Below are 15,623 nucleotides of genomic sequence, written 5' to 3'. Positions count from 1 at the left end.
CTTTTTTTTGATCCAAATGTTGACTACTGTTGTAAAGTTTTTCTTTCATCGAAGCAAGGACCAGTGAGACAGTTGGGATCGCGTTCAGAAGTTGTTATTTATTGAGCACGGCTGCAAGTTCCAAAATCAGTCTAAACTAAAACAGATTACATTGAATTTATATACCTTCTAAGGGGGAGGGACTTCTGGGACTGGAAAGTAAGGTTCTAAAGTTGATTCTATCCAGTGAAAAACCTGTATATCAGGTTATCTAGAAATCGAGCAAATCAGCTATTGTATTGCTAATCCAATCATCCTGACTTGATTGCTCAAACCTTGACATTATCATAGAGACAAAGGCACCGCTGTACCTTGAGCTTAATGGTCAGGAAGTGCATAAAGACAAAAGCTAATGTCAGACTCTTGAATTGCTTGACTTAATCTTCATCTATACCTTAAATGCTAAAATCAGTATTCTTCAACGTGATGTTTAGGTAAGAAAGCATATCTGAAAAAGATTCCTAAAATGTGTTATCCTTCACTACCGTATAATGATCAAATAGATTTACCACTTAATAGATAAGGCATCAAATTTTTCCATAAATGTACTGCCTAAGTATTTAGTAATAGTATTTATTGTGTACTTGAATTAACTTAAGTAGAGCATAATATAACTTTTTATTTACAGAAAATATAACTGTAAAGACAGTAATACACATACTAACATTAAAAAAAAAACTCACCCAAACTGCACATTTTATTGTGTGATGGTGCATTTTTACTTTAAAATGCTTTAAACAACTTGAAACCGTTTGTAAGTCTGATGCTGAATTATTTGCGCTGCGCTTGAATCTTTTGCAGCAATAGCTCCATCTGCAGGTTGAGGTTGGGCTGACCCTTCTTGGTTTTTCTCTTCAACAGCTGATATGTTGCCATTTTCTTTTCCTTGTATTTCTTGAGAGCCTCCTCACGCTGAGATTTGTCTTTCAAGAATTCCTACAGACACACATAATAAAACATGCGTGAAGGGTGGTGAAAATGTTTATACGTACATGGCATAATGGATCTTCCTTAATAACATCACAGAGGAGATTCATTAGGAAGTGGAAAACTGTACAACAATTCCATCATACTGATAGGCTTTAAAAGGACTGCTTTTGTAGGCTCTAGCACGGAGTATACATTTGTTAGATGTAATAATTTTATATTGGCCAGTTTCTATTGCCTCACCTCTCTTTTTCGTGCACGTTCCTCCTTCATCCTCTCATATTCTTGCTTTGTCTTTTGATACGAAGACATCTTTTGCTTCCTTTGGATGAACGGGGCCTTGTGGGAGCTGATGACACAAATCAGGAATGTGGCTTTGCTGATGCAAATGGACTCATTTATTTGAATACAAAACACACACACACACACACACACACACACACACACACACACACACAGGTACATAGTATATATGTACATGTATACACATATGTCACCCTGGACCACAAAACCAGCCACATGGAGAAATTTTATGAAATTGAGATTTCTGAAAGCTGAATAAATAAGCTTTCCATTGATGTATGGTTTGTTAGGATAGGACAATATTTGGCCCAAAAACTGGAATCTGAGGGTGCAAAAAAAAAAACTAAACATTTCGAAAATCGCCTTTAAAGTTGTCCAATTATGTTCGCGATTGTGCTGCATTTACTCACAAAAAAAATATGTTTTATATATTTACAGTAGGAAATTTACAAAATATCTTCATGGAACATGATCTTGACTTAATATCCTAATGATTTTTGGCATACAATGTATTTTTGGCTATTGCCACAAGTAGCCTATACTTGTGCGACTTATGTCTGGTTTTGTGATCCAGGGACACATACACTATTCGTTACTGTACCTGTCAGACTGTGCTGGTTTATTAGATGAATCAGGCTCGGTAGTTTGGTCAGTCGTTGTGTTTAAAACGCCTTTCTCAGGAGAATCTAAAGAATCCGTCCCCATGTTTAGTTCATCATCTGACTCTGTCTCTTTATCCAGTGCTCTCCCTTCACATCTTTTCTTCTTGTTCTCCTGTTCTTCTTCATCTAGTCGTTCTTTTTCAGCCAGGTACAGATGTCTCAGATGCTCGGGATATTTCTCCTCAATCTGGACTTTTGATGCTTGATTTTTCTTCCTCTCCTTTCGAAGAAGTTTGTTATATTCATGCCTCACTTTCTCCTTCCGTTTGAAGGCAAACCCCTGACCTGATGAAGCATGAGAACAGAAAGAATAAATCAAATTGTAGTCCTTTATTATGGGTTTATGCGGATCTATTACGTTATTCAAATATACATTATAGCAATTTATACAAAAAATTGAATTGAATACATTTTCTTTAGAAAAAGATATGAACGTTTTTCATAATTAATGCAATCACATATCTATGAACTAGACACGTGCATCGTGCACTATATTTTTATGGGATGTTTAATCTCCGACATCCAGACGACTCTTGTGAAAATGTGATTAATTAGCGAGTGTTTTCTACATCGAAATACATTTGCTTAAATGCTAAGTATTTATGTGCATGGATTAAAAGTCAACTACTTACCCTCTTTTAAACTACCATCAAAAACTTTGTTCTCCGGAACCCATTTTCTTTTTCTTTTGGCGTTGTGTGATAAACCACCATGTGAAAATTTGTTATTGAAGTGTTTTCCTCTAAACGGACCTTGACTTTTTGTGTTTTGTTTTAACGGTGCCATGTTTGACGCTAGTTTGTGGACAACACGGATGTTTCTCGTGTAAAGACGCACAATGATGACGACGTCAATATGGTCGCAAGGCATTACTAATCATATAAGCGCCATTTGTGTGAGGGCAAAGTGTTCTATTCGCTCATAGAACAAAACGCATGACAAAACGCTGCCTTAGTACACCCAACATGCCCGCACATTTGGTCGCTCAGAGGAATCATATACTGATTCGACTACTTATGTCTTAAATACAGAAAATGTGTCAACTGCTGCCTGCAGCTCTCATGAGATTCTCACTATTCTATGTCCGTGAATAATGGCATTTAATGACCTGCCTACTGACACTTTAAAAAGGAAAATAGATGAAGTTGAGCGCTTTCTCTCCATATCGCTAAGCATCTCGAATGCGCACACGGTGGACTTTTACACGCGTGATGTTTGGAGCACGTTCATGTGTGTGAGTCCAGAAGAAGTGTTGCATTCTATCAGTTCCACTGATGACCGCATGGGGGCGGTAGAAGGTAAGATGGACTCAATCTGGTCATCCTTTTATTGTTATTATTTGCATAATTTGTGCAAATATTTGTTTGCGATATAATGAAATCACCTTTCAATGTAAAAAAAAATTGTGGTTTAATTCTGGAAAAAAAAGAAACTGCTCAGAATTAAAATCAGAATTTACTCAGAACACTAACGTTACATTATTTTGTGGAGTAAAATCACAAAATGGTCTGCTATAGTAGAATTTAATTTTATCAATATTTAAAATGATTAATTTGATATAGCCTACTAATATAAACATGTATTTATTCAGTAAAGTATAGCAGTGCTGCCAACTTTTGAGTGAGAATTATTCGATGCATAAGCTTTCGAGTCCATTTCGATCTCGATTCAATATCAATTAATTTGGACATTGATATTTAGTGCGTTCATTACTATGTATGCTCGTTTTTCTTAAGGAAAAAAGCTGTCAGCATGTTATTAAAGGATCAAATTAACAACTGTTTTGTATAGGCTACAAATGGACGTTTTTATAATAGTAATAATGATAATATATTTTAAAGATGTGTGAGTAATTTAAGATATGTAAATTTGCAATATAGTGCATATATCTGTAAAAAAAAGTCTCCTCTCTAGAGTTATTTTTCTAGCTACATGCTCGATACATGCTTTCCTGAGGTAAAAAAAGAGATGTGAGGAGAAATTATATTTTAATGATTTTGGGTTCCCCCGAGAAACTTTCGCAAAACGTTTGTGATGAAATTAATATGTAATAAGTGTGAGAATAAAAAAATAAAAAAATCTATATATATTTCAATGCGTTTGATAGGGACCGTAATTAAGCATTTCCCTCCTATCTTATATATATTTTTCCATCACCATATTCCCTTAGGAGCTCATTGGTACTTGTATAATATTATATATTTATTATGTATTGAACTAAAGTGCATTGGACTCGTATTTAATCAGCTGTATTTCATAGTAGTGTTTTTGCTTTTAGAGAAGGAAAACACCACCTTTGGTTTCTGTAATGCCTCAAAGAAGCTGGTGGACATATCAGCCCTGCTGAGGGCAGCGAAAGCCCACAGTGTCCCGGGTCTGGGGGTCTGTATGCAGCTGGAGGAGCTGATGGACAATCTGACACTGATATATGGAGACACTATAGCGGGTAACTGCAGTCAGATCAGAAGCACATTTACATTCCACTCTGGATCTTTATTGTGATTATTATGCATGCCACATTCAGGTTATTACAAGGTTATACCTCATGCATTGTCTGTAATTTCCATAGGAGACTCATCATGCAAAGTTCCTGTTCCAGATGAGTTTATGAACTGTAAGAAAGCCCATGAGGTGCAGGCAATGTCTGAGGTTGTTGCCAGTTTGGCTGAATGCTGCCGGGTCAAACAGGTACGAACATTTCAAACGTAGTTTAGTTACATTTTTTGTTCTGAATTGCATCTTTTTCATCATCAGTTTCTTCATCTCAGGTGATAGACGTGGGTTCTGGGAAAGGCTACCTGTGCTCCTATCTATCAATGCGGTTTAACCTACAAGTTTTCGGTATCGACTCCTCCAGCACCAACACACATGGAGCTCAGGAGAGGAACAGGAAACTGAAGAAGTTCTCCAAAGCCTATCAGAAACAGAACAGAGCCATTGGGAATCGAGCTTTGGACAGTGAGGATGGGAGTAAACAACACAGTGAGAACAGTGATGGCAACACAAACTTTATTACAAAGGAAAAAGGAAGGTTTGTGGCTCAAGCGGAAACCAGTGATTTATCAAAACAAGTCTCCAGTGATTTATCCGCTTCAGATAATGCCACATTAGACCCCAGTGATTGGGATGCAGGAAGCAGCTTCCTCAGCACGCTGTCTCTAGACGTCATAGAGGACGCTTCTCCTCGTGTCCACCCCAGCCGGCTGAGCCTGGAGGAACGAGAGAGGAGGAAGAGGGACAATCTGGAGAGGAAAGAGAGGGAAGGAAGGAGGAACGACAGCGACAGCAGCCTGTTTTCCCCTCTGACCTCGTACGTCACTGCAGAAACTGAGCTCAAGACGCTGATCACAGAGCTGGAGGTGAGTGGATGTCAGAACACACAGGGTTTCAGTGAACCAGGGGAGAAAAATAGTGTAATTATTAATAATACATTTTAGAATTATTAAGGGGTTTCAACCAAGGGGGAACAATACTGTAATAATAATAATTTATAATTCACTATACTATAATTAATAATACATTTTAGAAATAATAAAGGGGTTTCAACCAAGGGAGAAAATTTATTAAAATATAAAATAACAACAACAATAATAATGTATTATTCACTTGAAAATAAAACAAAATGTTAAATAATAATAATAATGATAAAATGACATTAAATAATTATTAAATGTATTAAATTATAGATTTTTTTACATTTATTAAATCTATATTTTTACCAATTGTACAACTTATTAAACTAATTGTTTATTGAATTCATTATTTAATACTACTACTAATAATAATAATAAATATTATTATTTATGAATGTATTATTTTATAATGAATGATACATTATTGTTGTTCATTTATGAAATGAATTATTTCCTTCATTATTTAATACATTTTGTGAATTTAAATTAAATTTAACGATATTATAATTGTAATTATTACTACTGCTACTACTACTACAACTAATAAATAAATAAACTATTATTATTTTTATTAAATAAAGAATTTGTCTTTTATTATATCATACTATTATATAGCTGCCTTTGTATTTTAGGAACCTAAAATATCTAGCTGAAGCTGTGTTTTTACATACTTTTTGAAGCATTTGGTCCATGATACAACTTTTTTTTTCATTGCGAATGTGTTGTGAATTCATTTCATATGATATTCTCTAAGGATCACATAATTTATGTGTACTAAACTCATATAATAGCACAAGAGACACGCTATGCAATAGTGGTCCAGCTGTGGGCTTTGATTATTGAGCAGAAGTTGTATCATTGCTATTACAGCTCAGCGAGACGCCTGCGATTATCCTAATCATGTTAATTAGGTGAAATTGAGCTCAAGAATGGAGAGGGACTTGGATGTGTCCATAGCAAATTATTTATGATCAATGAGAGATGGCAAACGGTCTGTGTTGATTTCACCAAATTACCCCTTCCTCGTTCTCTCTCTCTCCCTCTTTCTCTGGCCGGTACCCAGGATGCAGTTCTGGTTGGCCTGCATACGTGTGGAGATTTGGCTCCCAGCAGTCTGCGGATGTTCGGGGCCAAACAGGAGCTGCGGGCCGTTTGCAGTGTGGGCTGCTGCTACCACCTGCTTTCTGAAGAGTTTGATGAGGACAGACGGGGTAAGAACACTTCCTGTCCCACACACACGTGAACAGATCAGTCTCTGTCAAACCGGGTGCCCACATCTTCAAACAAGATATTAAAAACAAGATGTGTGTAATTTTAGTTCTTTGCATAATGTTGCTATCCTGGGTCAAATAAATGTAAAACAATAATAATAATAAAAAAATACTACTAATAATTTATTATTGTTGTTATTATTATAACATGTATCAATTATTTTATAAAGAGTTATTGTTGTTGTTGCTTGTTTATTAAATCAATAATTTAATATTATTAATAATGATATAATAATTATAATGTACTTTTAACATCCTAATAATTAATAAATACAATAACAACATAATACTCTGCAATTATATACCATCCTAATAATTATTATTATTAAATAATGAATTAGATAAAGAATTTTACATTCTTTTGCAGTCCTGGGCCAATCCTGAGTCAAATAATAAATTGTTGTTTTTGTTTATTTATTAAGTAAATTCAATATTAAATTAATAAGTTCATTAATTTCATTGTTTATTTGATTAATTTTGTAAGAATAACGTTTGTTAGCATTATTCATATTTTTTTTTCTTTTTAATTATAAATCGAATAATTATGTAATATAAAAATATGAATACTTAATACTAATAAAAATAATTATTATTATTAAGTATTAATATTTGTAAATAATTTACTAAATTTGACATTCTTTTGCAGCCCTGGGTCAATTCTGGGTCAAATAATGTAAAACAGTGATTAATAAATTTATAACAAAATAATAATAATTATTATTTTCATTTTTACTTATAAAATGTTGATTTTTTCATTGAATAATGAATTGTTGTTGTTTATTTATTAAATAAATGCAATTTTTCATTAATAATAGTATTATTTAATAATAATGCTTGTTTTTATTGTTATTATTATTGATATAATGGTGACTTTCGTTGTATGGACAAAAAACACTGTGATGATTTCAAAATATCTACTTTGTGTTCTGCAGATGAAATTAAGTAATGCCATTTTTAGGTGAACTATCCCTTTAAGAAATGGTGCTAGTCCCAAGAGACCATGTGGTTTCTGTCAGTCGCTCTCTCTCTTTCCCCTTCTCTTAGATGCTTTTTCCCAGTAAGGATTGAGTGCCTGCAAAATATGATATTTTGATCACATAATTACTGTCGATTGAGTCAGTGTCCAACAGCAGGACTACAATAATGTCTCATTGTCTTTTAAAGCCTGGTGATCACATCACAGACTCTCGATTGCTACAGGGGCAGAGCTGAAACACATGAAGTGTGTTCAAATGTTGGACTGACATCACAAACACTCTCCCTCTCCACACACTGTCCGTTTGATCTCACTAAATCGAGAAGAGTCAGTACAACATGTGGCGTTTTCAGCATGATGATGTCAGAGCTTTCAGGGCTTCGGCGGCTCGCTTTACAAGCACGTTTGTTCTGAAGAAGAAACAATACGGAGTGAAACAAATGCAGTTCCAATAGAAATACACATTGTGCCTTTTACTCTAAAAAACCTGGCATGGTTACAGCATCATGCTGTGCGTTTAAAGGCGAAGTGTGTAATTGTTGTGCCACTAGCGGCACCCCACAGAGTTACAGATTTTGCATTGAGTTTTGCTTGCCTGATCAGAATTAACAGCCTGATACTTTTTCTATGATATCTCTGCAAAGGGCCTGCATTTGCTTACTCAATTCAAAAGAGCCCATGCAATGTCTCCTACTGAAACAGGAAACAGGAAGTCCCGCCCACAAACGTCATTGAATGGCTTACTTACAGTTGTATCTGCGCCTAAAATTGGTATTTTCATCAAAAAAAATTTCACACATCAGCTTTAAACCCTGTTTTATTGGGAAACCCACAAACTCAAACTGAAGATCCTTCAGTTTAAAGCCTCACAGTGATTGGTTGAATCAAGACAGTGTTAAAGTTCTCTCACAATGAGTCATATCTTTCGTGTCAGTGTTGCACACGTCCTTCTCTCTGTCCATTTTTTTTATACACAGCTCATTCTGTTTCACTCACACACACGTTTGTTTCACTATATTAGTGAGGACATTGCATAGACTTACATTGATTTTATATCCGGTTAATGGTATTTATATGTTTTGGCTGATTTGTATGCCTTTTTAACTAGTAAGGACCAGTACAATATCCTCACTAGTCTGTTGTCATAATATTTCAGGATATTTGGCCCTCAAGTATAGCCAAACCTGTACACACACACACACACACACACACACACACATTACGATTAAACATTACTATTTTAAAAGAAGTCTCTTATGCTCCCTTAAAAGCATAAGAACAGCCGTAAAAAAATACCGTAAAAACAGCAATATTGTAAAATATCATTACAATTTAAAATAACTTTTTTATTTTCATATATTTTCAAAGGTAATTTATTCCTATGATCAAAGCTGAATTTCAGCATCATTACTCCTGTCTTCAATGTCACATGATCCTTCAGAAATCATTCTAATGCTGATTTGGTGGTCAAGAATTGTTTTTATTATCAATGTGCAAAACAGTGGGAAAACAACCTTTTCTCCTCAAGATTCTTTGATTAAATAAAAAGTTCAATACAACAGCATTTATTTGAAATACACATCCTTTTTGATCAATTTTAATGTATCCTTGCTGAATAAAAGGCAAGGCTAATAAAAATCTTACAGACCCCAAACCTTTGAACGGTAGTTTATGTAAAAAAGATGTCTGATTCTTCTTCTCTGTTTTTTTTGGTGTGGGCCAGGGTGTGTCAGTGGTGTGTGTGGTTTCCCCATGAGTCAGTATCTGAAGGATCAGGCCTGTTTCTGTGGTCGAAATGCCAGGATGTCAGCATGTCTCGTAAGTCTGCCTCACACGTCACTAAAACATTGCCCACGAATCAACAACCACATCCTTCGCTTATTAGATAAATGTTATAAAAATTGTATTTATGATAATCAGGTGATTTTTCTTGTAAGATGAACACAGTGTATCTGCTATTAAACTAAAAGCGACTATCAAATCATGTCACCATGTGTTTAGTTATCACATTCAAGCTTGTTTCCAGCAGGCTTGACTAATATTGAGCTCTTCACAAACTAATTTCCCCCTCTCAGGCTCTGGAGAGGGTGTCTGCCGGAGGAGGGGTGAGTACTTGATTGTGTCATATCATATTAATATTCATATTTCAATTAAAATCCCAATTCCCCTGTAAGATTTGCATATAAGGAGCACAGTCTCTTGCAACAAGAGCTGTTTGCACAGCTTATCATAATGTGTTGGTCAGGCCTGAATGCCAGAACATACAGCATATGGCGTATGCATATTTATGTGATTTAATTAGATGCACTGTGTATTTTAATTAGATTTCTTTCCCGATTAAAAATGAATGACAGTTCAGAGGTGAAGCGGTCAGCACGTACAATCTCTTTGTGCTGTCTTCTGCACGGCTGATTGTTTGTATGACATAATTGTAATGGAAAATGTGACACAATCTGTTTTTAAAGTTGCCACAAATGGGACAAACACTTCAAATGATGTGATTAAAAACACAAATAAGTAAGCAAATATAAGTATGCATTGCATAAATAAGTAAAAACATTGGCAAAATCAGTTTAGTAATGAAACTAAATAGTTTGGACTGATGTTAACAGGGTTTCTTGACTGTTACAGCTGCCTATGGAGTCACTTTTTTATCGGGCGGTTCTCCATGTTATCTTGCAGGATCACTACGATTGCTTTAAAAGGTATCCATCATATGTACCACCATTTGCATTATTGATTTTGTGTCATATTTATAGCATACTAGATTTGTTTTGTTACTGTGTGGTATGCATAATGTTAATAATAATAGCTCTGTTTGTTTTATGGATTTTAGATGCATGTAAACATCTGGAAAAACGAACTGTTGCCACAGTAAATTTTCATGATTTAAAGCGCCCCTATTATGCTTTTTCGGATAGTATCGTTTATGTAGTGTTATATACAGTAGCTGTTTGTGAATATTTTTTTTTAAAATAAAAGTGCGCGCCTGAAATGAGTCACAGTAATTCCAGTCTTACTGGCTGCTCAAACCTACAGAGGCTTGTAACAAATTAGCATAATGCCAGCCTCCGATCTTCATTGGCTGCCAGCAAACAATGTCTACTTTGACCCGCCCTCAAACACTGTAGTTGAAGATGATGACTGGAAGAGTTTGGTTTGTGTTGTCGACATGTTGAGAAGACGCTGTTTTCTGTGCTGCGAAAGCAAATCCACTTCCAACTTCCGTTTCCAATAGACCAATCACAACAGACTAGGCCGTCTGGCCAATCAGAGCAGAGTAGGTTCTCGAAAAGGAGGGTTGAGAGAGACGGAATCTATTAGCGAACGTTTCAGACACAATGAGAAAAGAGGTGATGCTGCAATGTATGTTATGAGAAAGTTAAAGTGTTTTTTGACATGTAAACGCACTGTAGGACACCTCCAAAACAAAATTAGGAACCTTTTAAATAGCACAACAGGAGCACTTTAACCAAGTATTAGAGGTTTGGCGGTTAATTATAATACAATGCCGAACCATAAAAATGTGTTTGCTGTCCTAGATTTGAAAACACTCCATAAAAACGAAACGCACACCCCGGACCCCCCGATGAGCCACTCTCAGTGTGAAACGCACACGATGACAAATATCAAGCTTCCTCACTGACGCCGTTCCCCTCACAAACACCAGGATCAGATATCTCATCGACAGCACTCTCACCGCATCATCTGCTCATTAGACAGAAAACAACCGCCTGTCTTTGTTTAAGTCGCCGGAGCGCTTTAGTAAACTAGAGGAGAGAATAAAGAGGCTCCAGATTCCCTCCGGTCCTTCCTTCCTTTTGCGGAGGCTGAGAAATGTTTATCGAGATATTTGATCATGACTGCACAGAGCAGATCTGATTCAGTGGTGACTGATGCTCATGAGTCAAACCCTAAAGTTCTGTTTTCAATATTTTATTAAACTCCTGTGAGTCAAAGCCAAACCATCAGGTTACGGTAATGTGCAAGTCAACAAGGAGTGCAAAGGTCACCCTCTGCATGTGACTTACTGTATGTACGTTAATATCAGTCTCTAAACTACTTCAGAAATCAATTCAACTTTATGTTAGTTTATTTGATATGATGCAGTGTTTTATTTCCTATTGGCAGTGAGAAACGTGTTGGGAACGTGTACTCCAAAGCCTCGTCGTTTGTGGACTATGTCAGGCGGGCACTTAGGAAGCTGGATCTGGATGAGACTAAAGTAATAACCGATTGTTCTCATATTACGTTTAATGTTTTGTCAGTCTGCCCACATGCATCTGAATTACACCACAATGAAACTAATGAGATAAACAGACTAAAGTATGTTTGACACGTAGGGAAATATGGGTACAGAGAGCAAGAGACTATTAAAAAGGCATCAGCAGGCCCAGACGATTGTAACCTGATTTTGGGGAGAAATATATATATAATTAAAGTTATTTAAATATTTGATTTAAATGCATATACATGCATATACACACGCACACTACACTTATATTAATGTACAATTTATATAAATACATTAAATAGAATATATTCATGTATGTTTTTATATAAATGAAATATTACATATGTTTGTAAAATGTTTTAAAACAAATATTTTATTTAAATTATTACATTTTTGCTTATTGTAATATTTTAATTATATATACAGTATATATAAACTTTTATTAGTCTATAGTGTTTATGAATACATAAAATATATTATATATTGGATATTTGTATATAAATGAAATATAACATGTATTTAAAATAGAAAATTGTTTACATTTTATTTGACAAAACTATGTTTGTCTATATTTGTAATATTTAAAATTGTATTTTTATAATTTTATATTTATAAATTATTCTTTTCAATTTATATTCATGTATCTTTTATTTTAGATAAACAAAATATCACATATGTATTTAAAATATAAAATGATTTTAATTACATTTAATTTGACAAAATTGTGTGTATATAATAGTTAAAAAGCTTTAATTGTGTGTATATATGTGCTTACTACTGCACAGATTATATACATATTTTTATTTAACTATTATACTGTACATGTATTTATATATTTATGTATATACTTTTATTTAAATTAAAAATATACATTTAGGGGTGGACTTTGCGTTCATATTATTAGGGCATTTAAAGAGTTTTTACAAACTTGCCTTACAAAAAACATTACAGGTTGTGTATATTGAGACAAAACAATGGCACTGAAGATATGTCAGTGCAAGCTGTTATCAGTTTAGACAGTTCTGACATACATTTTAGTCTGGGAGTACTTAAACCCTGTCCGGGAAAACCGCCCCTGCATGTTTATTTAATATTATTTAATTATTGGTTATTTTGTAATATTTTAAAAATGTTATATATGTATATAATTTTTTTATAGGTCCTGGTTGGTGAGTAGGACATGATCTCGTTACTTTATTGATATAAAACCTATAAATCCATATCTCTTGTTCTTTTCAGCTCTCTGACGGCGATATTCAGAGCTATTATGATCGCTACACACCCAGGATGGATGAGATGGTTGCTTTTAACATGGTGAGCGTCATAGAAATTTGTATGTCTAATATTTTGTTCATTGCTAACCCTACATCAGTCTGTCTCATGCTGTTTTCATCTTCCTCAGTTGAAAGTAACCTTGGCTCCATGTATAGAGGGTCTCATCCTCCTGGACCGACTTTGCTACTTGAAAGAACAGGTAAAAAAACAATAGTCCGGGCAGATAACATAGTTGCCCAGTTTACCCACAGTTGTATATTCGCCCCCTATTTGTCCATGTTAAGATGGTAATCCTCATATAATTGGAGAACTGTGTGGGGCTTTTGTTTCAGGCTTTACTTCAGAGCCACAGCACACATTTCCCTAATCAAAAACTTTTACAAACAGACATTAGCCACATATAGCAGCTCCAAAACAGTCAACAAATGGGTTTAAAGGATTTTAGCATACAGGAGTTCAGAGGTTTTAGGTTACACCTCCATTCCCCTCTTGCCCGCCAGGCTTTGAACATAAAACCTCAAACCTCGTCGCGACGACAGTCAGGAGTATCGGACTCAGCCGTCTGTGAAGATTGTTAGACTGGAAATTCAGAGCATGACAAAATCATTTTGTTTATCATCACAAAACAGTGACAGCAAGTTTCTGTGGGAGTAATTTCCACATAATCTTACAGGGTTCACTTATCAGTCATGTAATGTAAAGCAAGTAAAACCTCTCCTGTGTCAGATCTGTGTGTTTTTCTACAGAGGTCTATGATTTGTGTATGTCAGACATTAAAGGGCTTGGCAACATGATAAGGATTCACATCGACGACTCTATGAACCACATTGTACCCTGAGTACGCTTTAGAATTTACGCTATGGATGGTTTTATCCTGTATAAACCATTTCATAACGTGGTACTCGGGGTGTTCTGCCAAGAATATTAATGTGCTTTGGTCAGTGATTATAGAAAGCTGTAATATGGATTAATTTGGATTAAAACAATCTTCAGTTAAGATGATTATTATTGGACCTGAACAAAATACTCTTTTATACTTACGGATATTCTTGGAACTGAACATAAATGACGGTTCATCTAAAATAATATATCTGACTGGATATATACAAGCACAGACAGGGTTGAAAAACAGTATAATTTGATTCATGAACGATCTGATCTTATGATCCAATTGTTTTTAGTGAATCAAAAACATGCAACATGACCAGCTAGTCCGATTCCCAAATTAAGGACTCTTATGAATCTGTTCTTTTTAGGGAATCAGATAGATACAGCATGACCAGTGTATTCTGATTCCTAAACAAATGATTCTTTTGAACTGATTCTTGTTAGTAAATCAAAGAATATACAGCACAACCAGTGTAGTCTCACTGCCGAACAATTCACACGTATAAGTCGGTTATTTTTAGTGAATCAAAACCATACAATGAGATATAGCCTGTGTTTTTAAACTGTGAGTATAGCCTGATTGGTTGTAAGTCATGATCCCTGATTTTTATATTGAGAAAAACCTCATGCATGCAGATTTAGTGTTCCAATGTATTGCCCGCGGTACAGTAATGTATGACTTTTTTTACTTACTTGCATATACTCCAAATGGCATGCAATTTATTTTGGGTATGCCTTTTTTAGGCATTTTAGGGCAAATTTTACAGGAACGGTATTGAATAAATAAATATTAGTGAATAAATATTGAAAACTACAAAACTGCAAATGGATTTCTACGGAGCCCCTAAAGGGACATGGTTTCCTCCCATCTCATAATTTTTCCATCACCATGTCCCTTTAGCGTCTCTGGAGATTTTAGAGTGTCACAAATAATACTTAACTGTCTCTTTCCTTACAGGAGAATGTTTCTCATTCTGCGCTGGTTCAGCTCTTTGACCCCGTCCAGTCCCCGAGATGTTATGCAGTTATTGGAATAAAGGAATCTACAGTTTGAACACCAAAGCTGGTAGTCCTGCTGTTTAGTGTAACATATTGATTTCATTTTAATGTATTATTTTGATACAACTTTATAGTTTTTATTTTCCATTATTAAATATTTTGTTTTTAAAGTCCAGATTCTAAACGAATTGTTGTCGATTAAACAATAAAAATACTCTTTTTCAAATTTTTCTCGATTGCTAACAGAATCTCAAAACTATACACGAATATGTACAAATACACAGACTCCTCCACTGCCTATAGAACACTAATAAGATCAATTCAAAGCACTATTACACAAACATCCTTTTGACAATCACAAATCATTTTGCAACTCAATGTCTAGGAATTACAGGAAGGAATTGCAGTATAATAGAGGGGTGCAGATACAGTGAAATTCAAAGAATACGCTTCAAGGAAGGTTTATTTTCATTACAGTCAGTTCTTACAGTAGATGGAAAGCACTAGAAATAAAAGTTCAAATACAAAATAACTGAATATGACCTCAGTATGTAACACAAAACAGTATACAGATGCCCCTTTAGGCCAATGGACTGTCTTTGTATATCAAGAGGAACTATTTTTTCTCTTTCTCTT

The 15,623-nt window shown here is 34.9% G+C and overlaps 2 protein-coding genes across 3 annotated transcripts; one reads left to right on the top strand and one right to left on the bottom strand.

Annotated features, from left to right (window-relative positions):
• Positions 1–78: 78 nt before the first annotated feature.
• Positions 79–2,974, bottom strand: ccdc59 (coiled-coil domain containing 59). The gene is made up of 4 exons (XM_079623397.1): positions 2,564–2,974; positions 1,871–2,216; positions 1,210–1,315; positions 79–975 (listed from the first exon to the last, which is right to left on the bottom strand). The coding sequence occupies exons 1-4, from the start codon at positions 2,799–2,801 to the stop codon at positions 811–813; spliced, it is 855 nt and encodes a 284-aa protein (XP_079479523.1). The 5' UTR covers positions 2,802–2,974; the 3' UTR covers positions 79–810.
• On the top strand, positions 2,733–15,403 carry mettl25 (methyltransferase like 25). 2 transcript variants are annotated; one of them, XM_079623396.1, is made up of 12 exons: positions 2,733–3,229; positions 4,210–4,377; positions 4,501–4,619; positions 4,700–5,290; positions 6,408–6,555; positions 9,315–9,409; positions 9,667–9,696; positions 10,223–10,296; positions 11,723–11,816; positions 13,065–13,139; positions 13,228–13,299; positions 14,947–15,403. In XM_079623396.1, exons 1-12 carry the CDS (start codon positions 3,025–3,027, stop codon positions 15,040–15,042), a joined length of 1,767 nt encoding a protein of 588 aa, XP_079479522.1. In that variant the 5' UTR covers positions 2,733–3,024; the 3' UTR covers positions 15,043–15,403. The 2 variants fall into 2 exon arrangements, 1 of the variants encoding a protein (XP_079479522.1); XR_013798973.1 differs by lacking the exon at positions 11,723–11,816 and having other exon boundaries at positions 3,025–3,229.
• The last annotated feature ends 220 nt before the right edge of the window (positions 15,404–15,623 follow it).

The sequence above is a fragment of the Phoxinus phoxinus genome (genome assembly GCF_949152265.1).
Source record: "Phoxinus phoxinus genome assembly, chromosome: 9".
NCBI classification, from domain to species: domain Eukaryota; kingdom Metazoa; phylum Chordata; class Actinopteri; order Cypriniformes; family Leuciscidae; genus Phoxinus; species Phoxinus phoxinus.
The sequence above is the reverse complement of the archived record's forward strand: the minus strand, read 5'-3'. Positions and strand labels throughout refer to the sequence as shown.

Bases quoted from the DNA above. Each gene is read 5' to 3' on its own strand.
- mettl25 (XM_079623396.1), top strand. From the start codon at position 3,025: ATGGCATTTAATGACCTGCCTACTGACACTTTAAAAAGGAAAATAGAT. The intron at 11,817-13,064 runs GTAATAACCGAT...TGTTCTTTTCAG, and splicing joins TGGATCTGGATGAGACTAAA to CTCTCTGACGGCGATATTCA. The intron at 13,140-13,227 runs GTGAGCGTCATA...CATCTTCCTCAG, and splicing joins AGATGGTTGCTTTTAACATG to TTGAAAGTAACCTTGGCTCC.
- ccdc59 (XM_079623397.1), bottom strand. From the start codon at position 2,801: ATGCCTTGCGACCATATTGACGTCGTCATCATTGTGCGTCTTTACACG. The intron at 2,217-2,563 runs GTAAGTAGTTGA...ATGCTTCATCAG, and splicing joins TGATGGTAGTTTAAAAGAGG to GTCAGGGGTTTGCCTTCAAA. The intron at 976-1,209 runs GTGAGGCAATAG...GTGTGTCTGTAG, and splicing joins AACGTGCACGAAAAAGAGAG to GAATTCTTGAAAGACAAATC.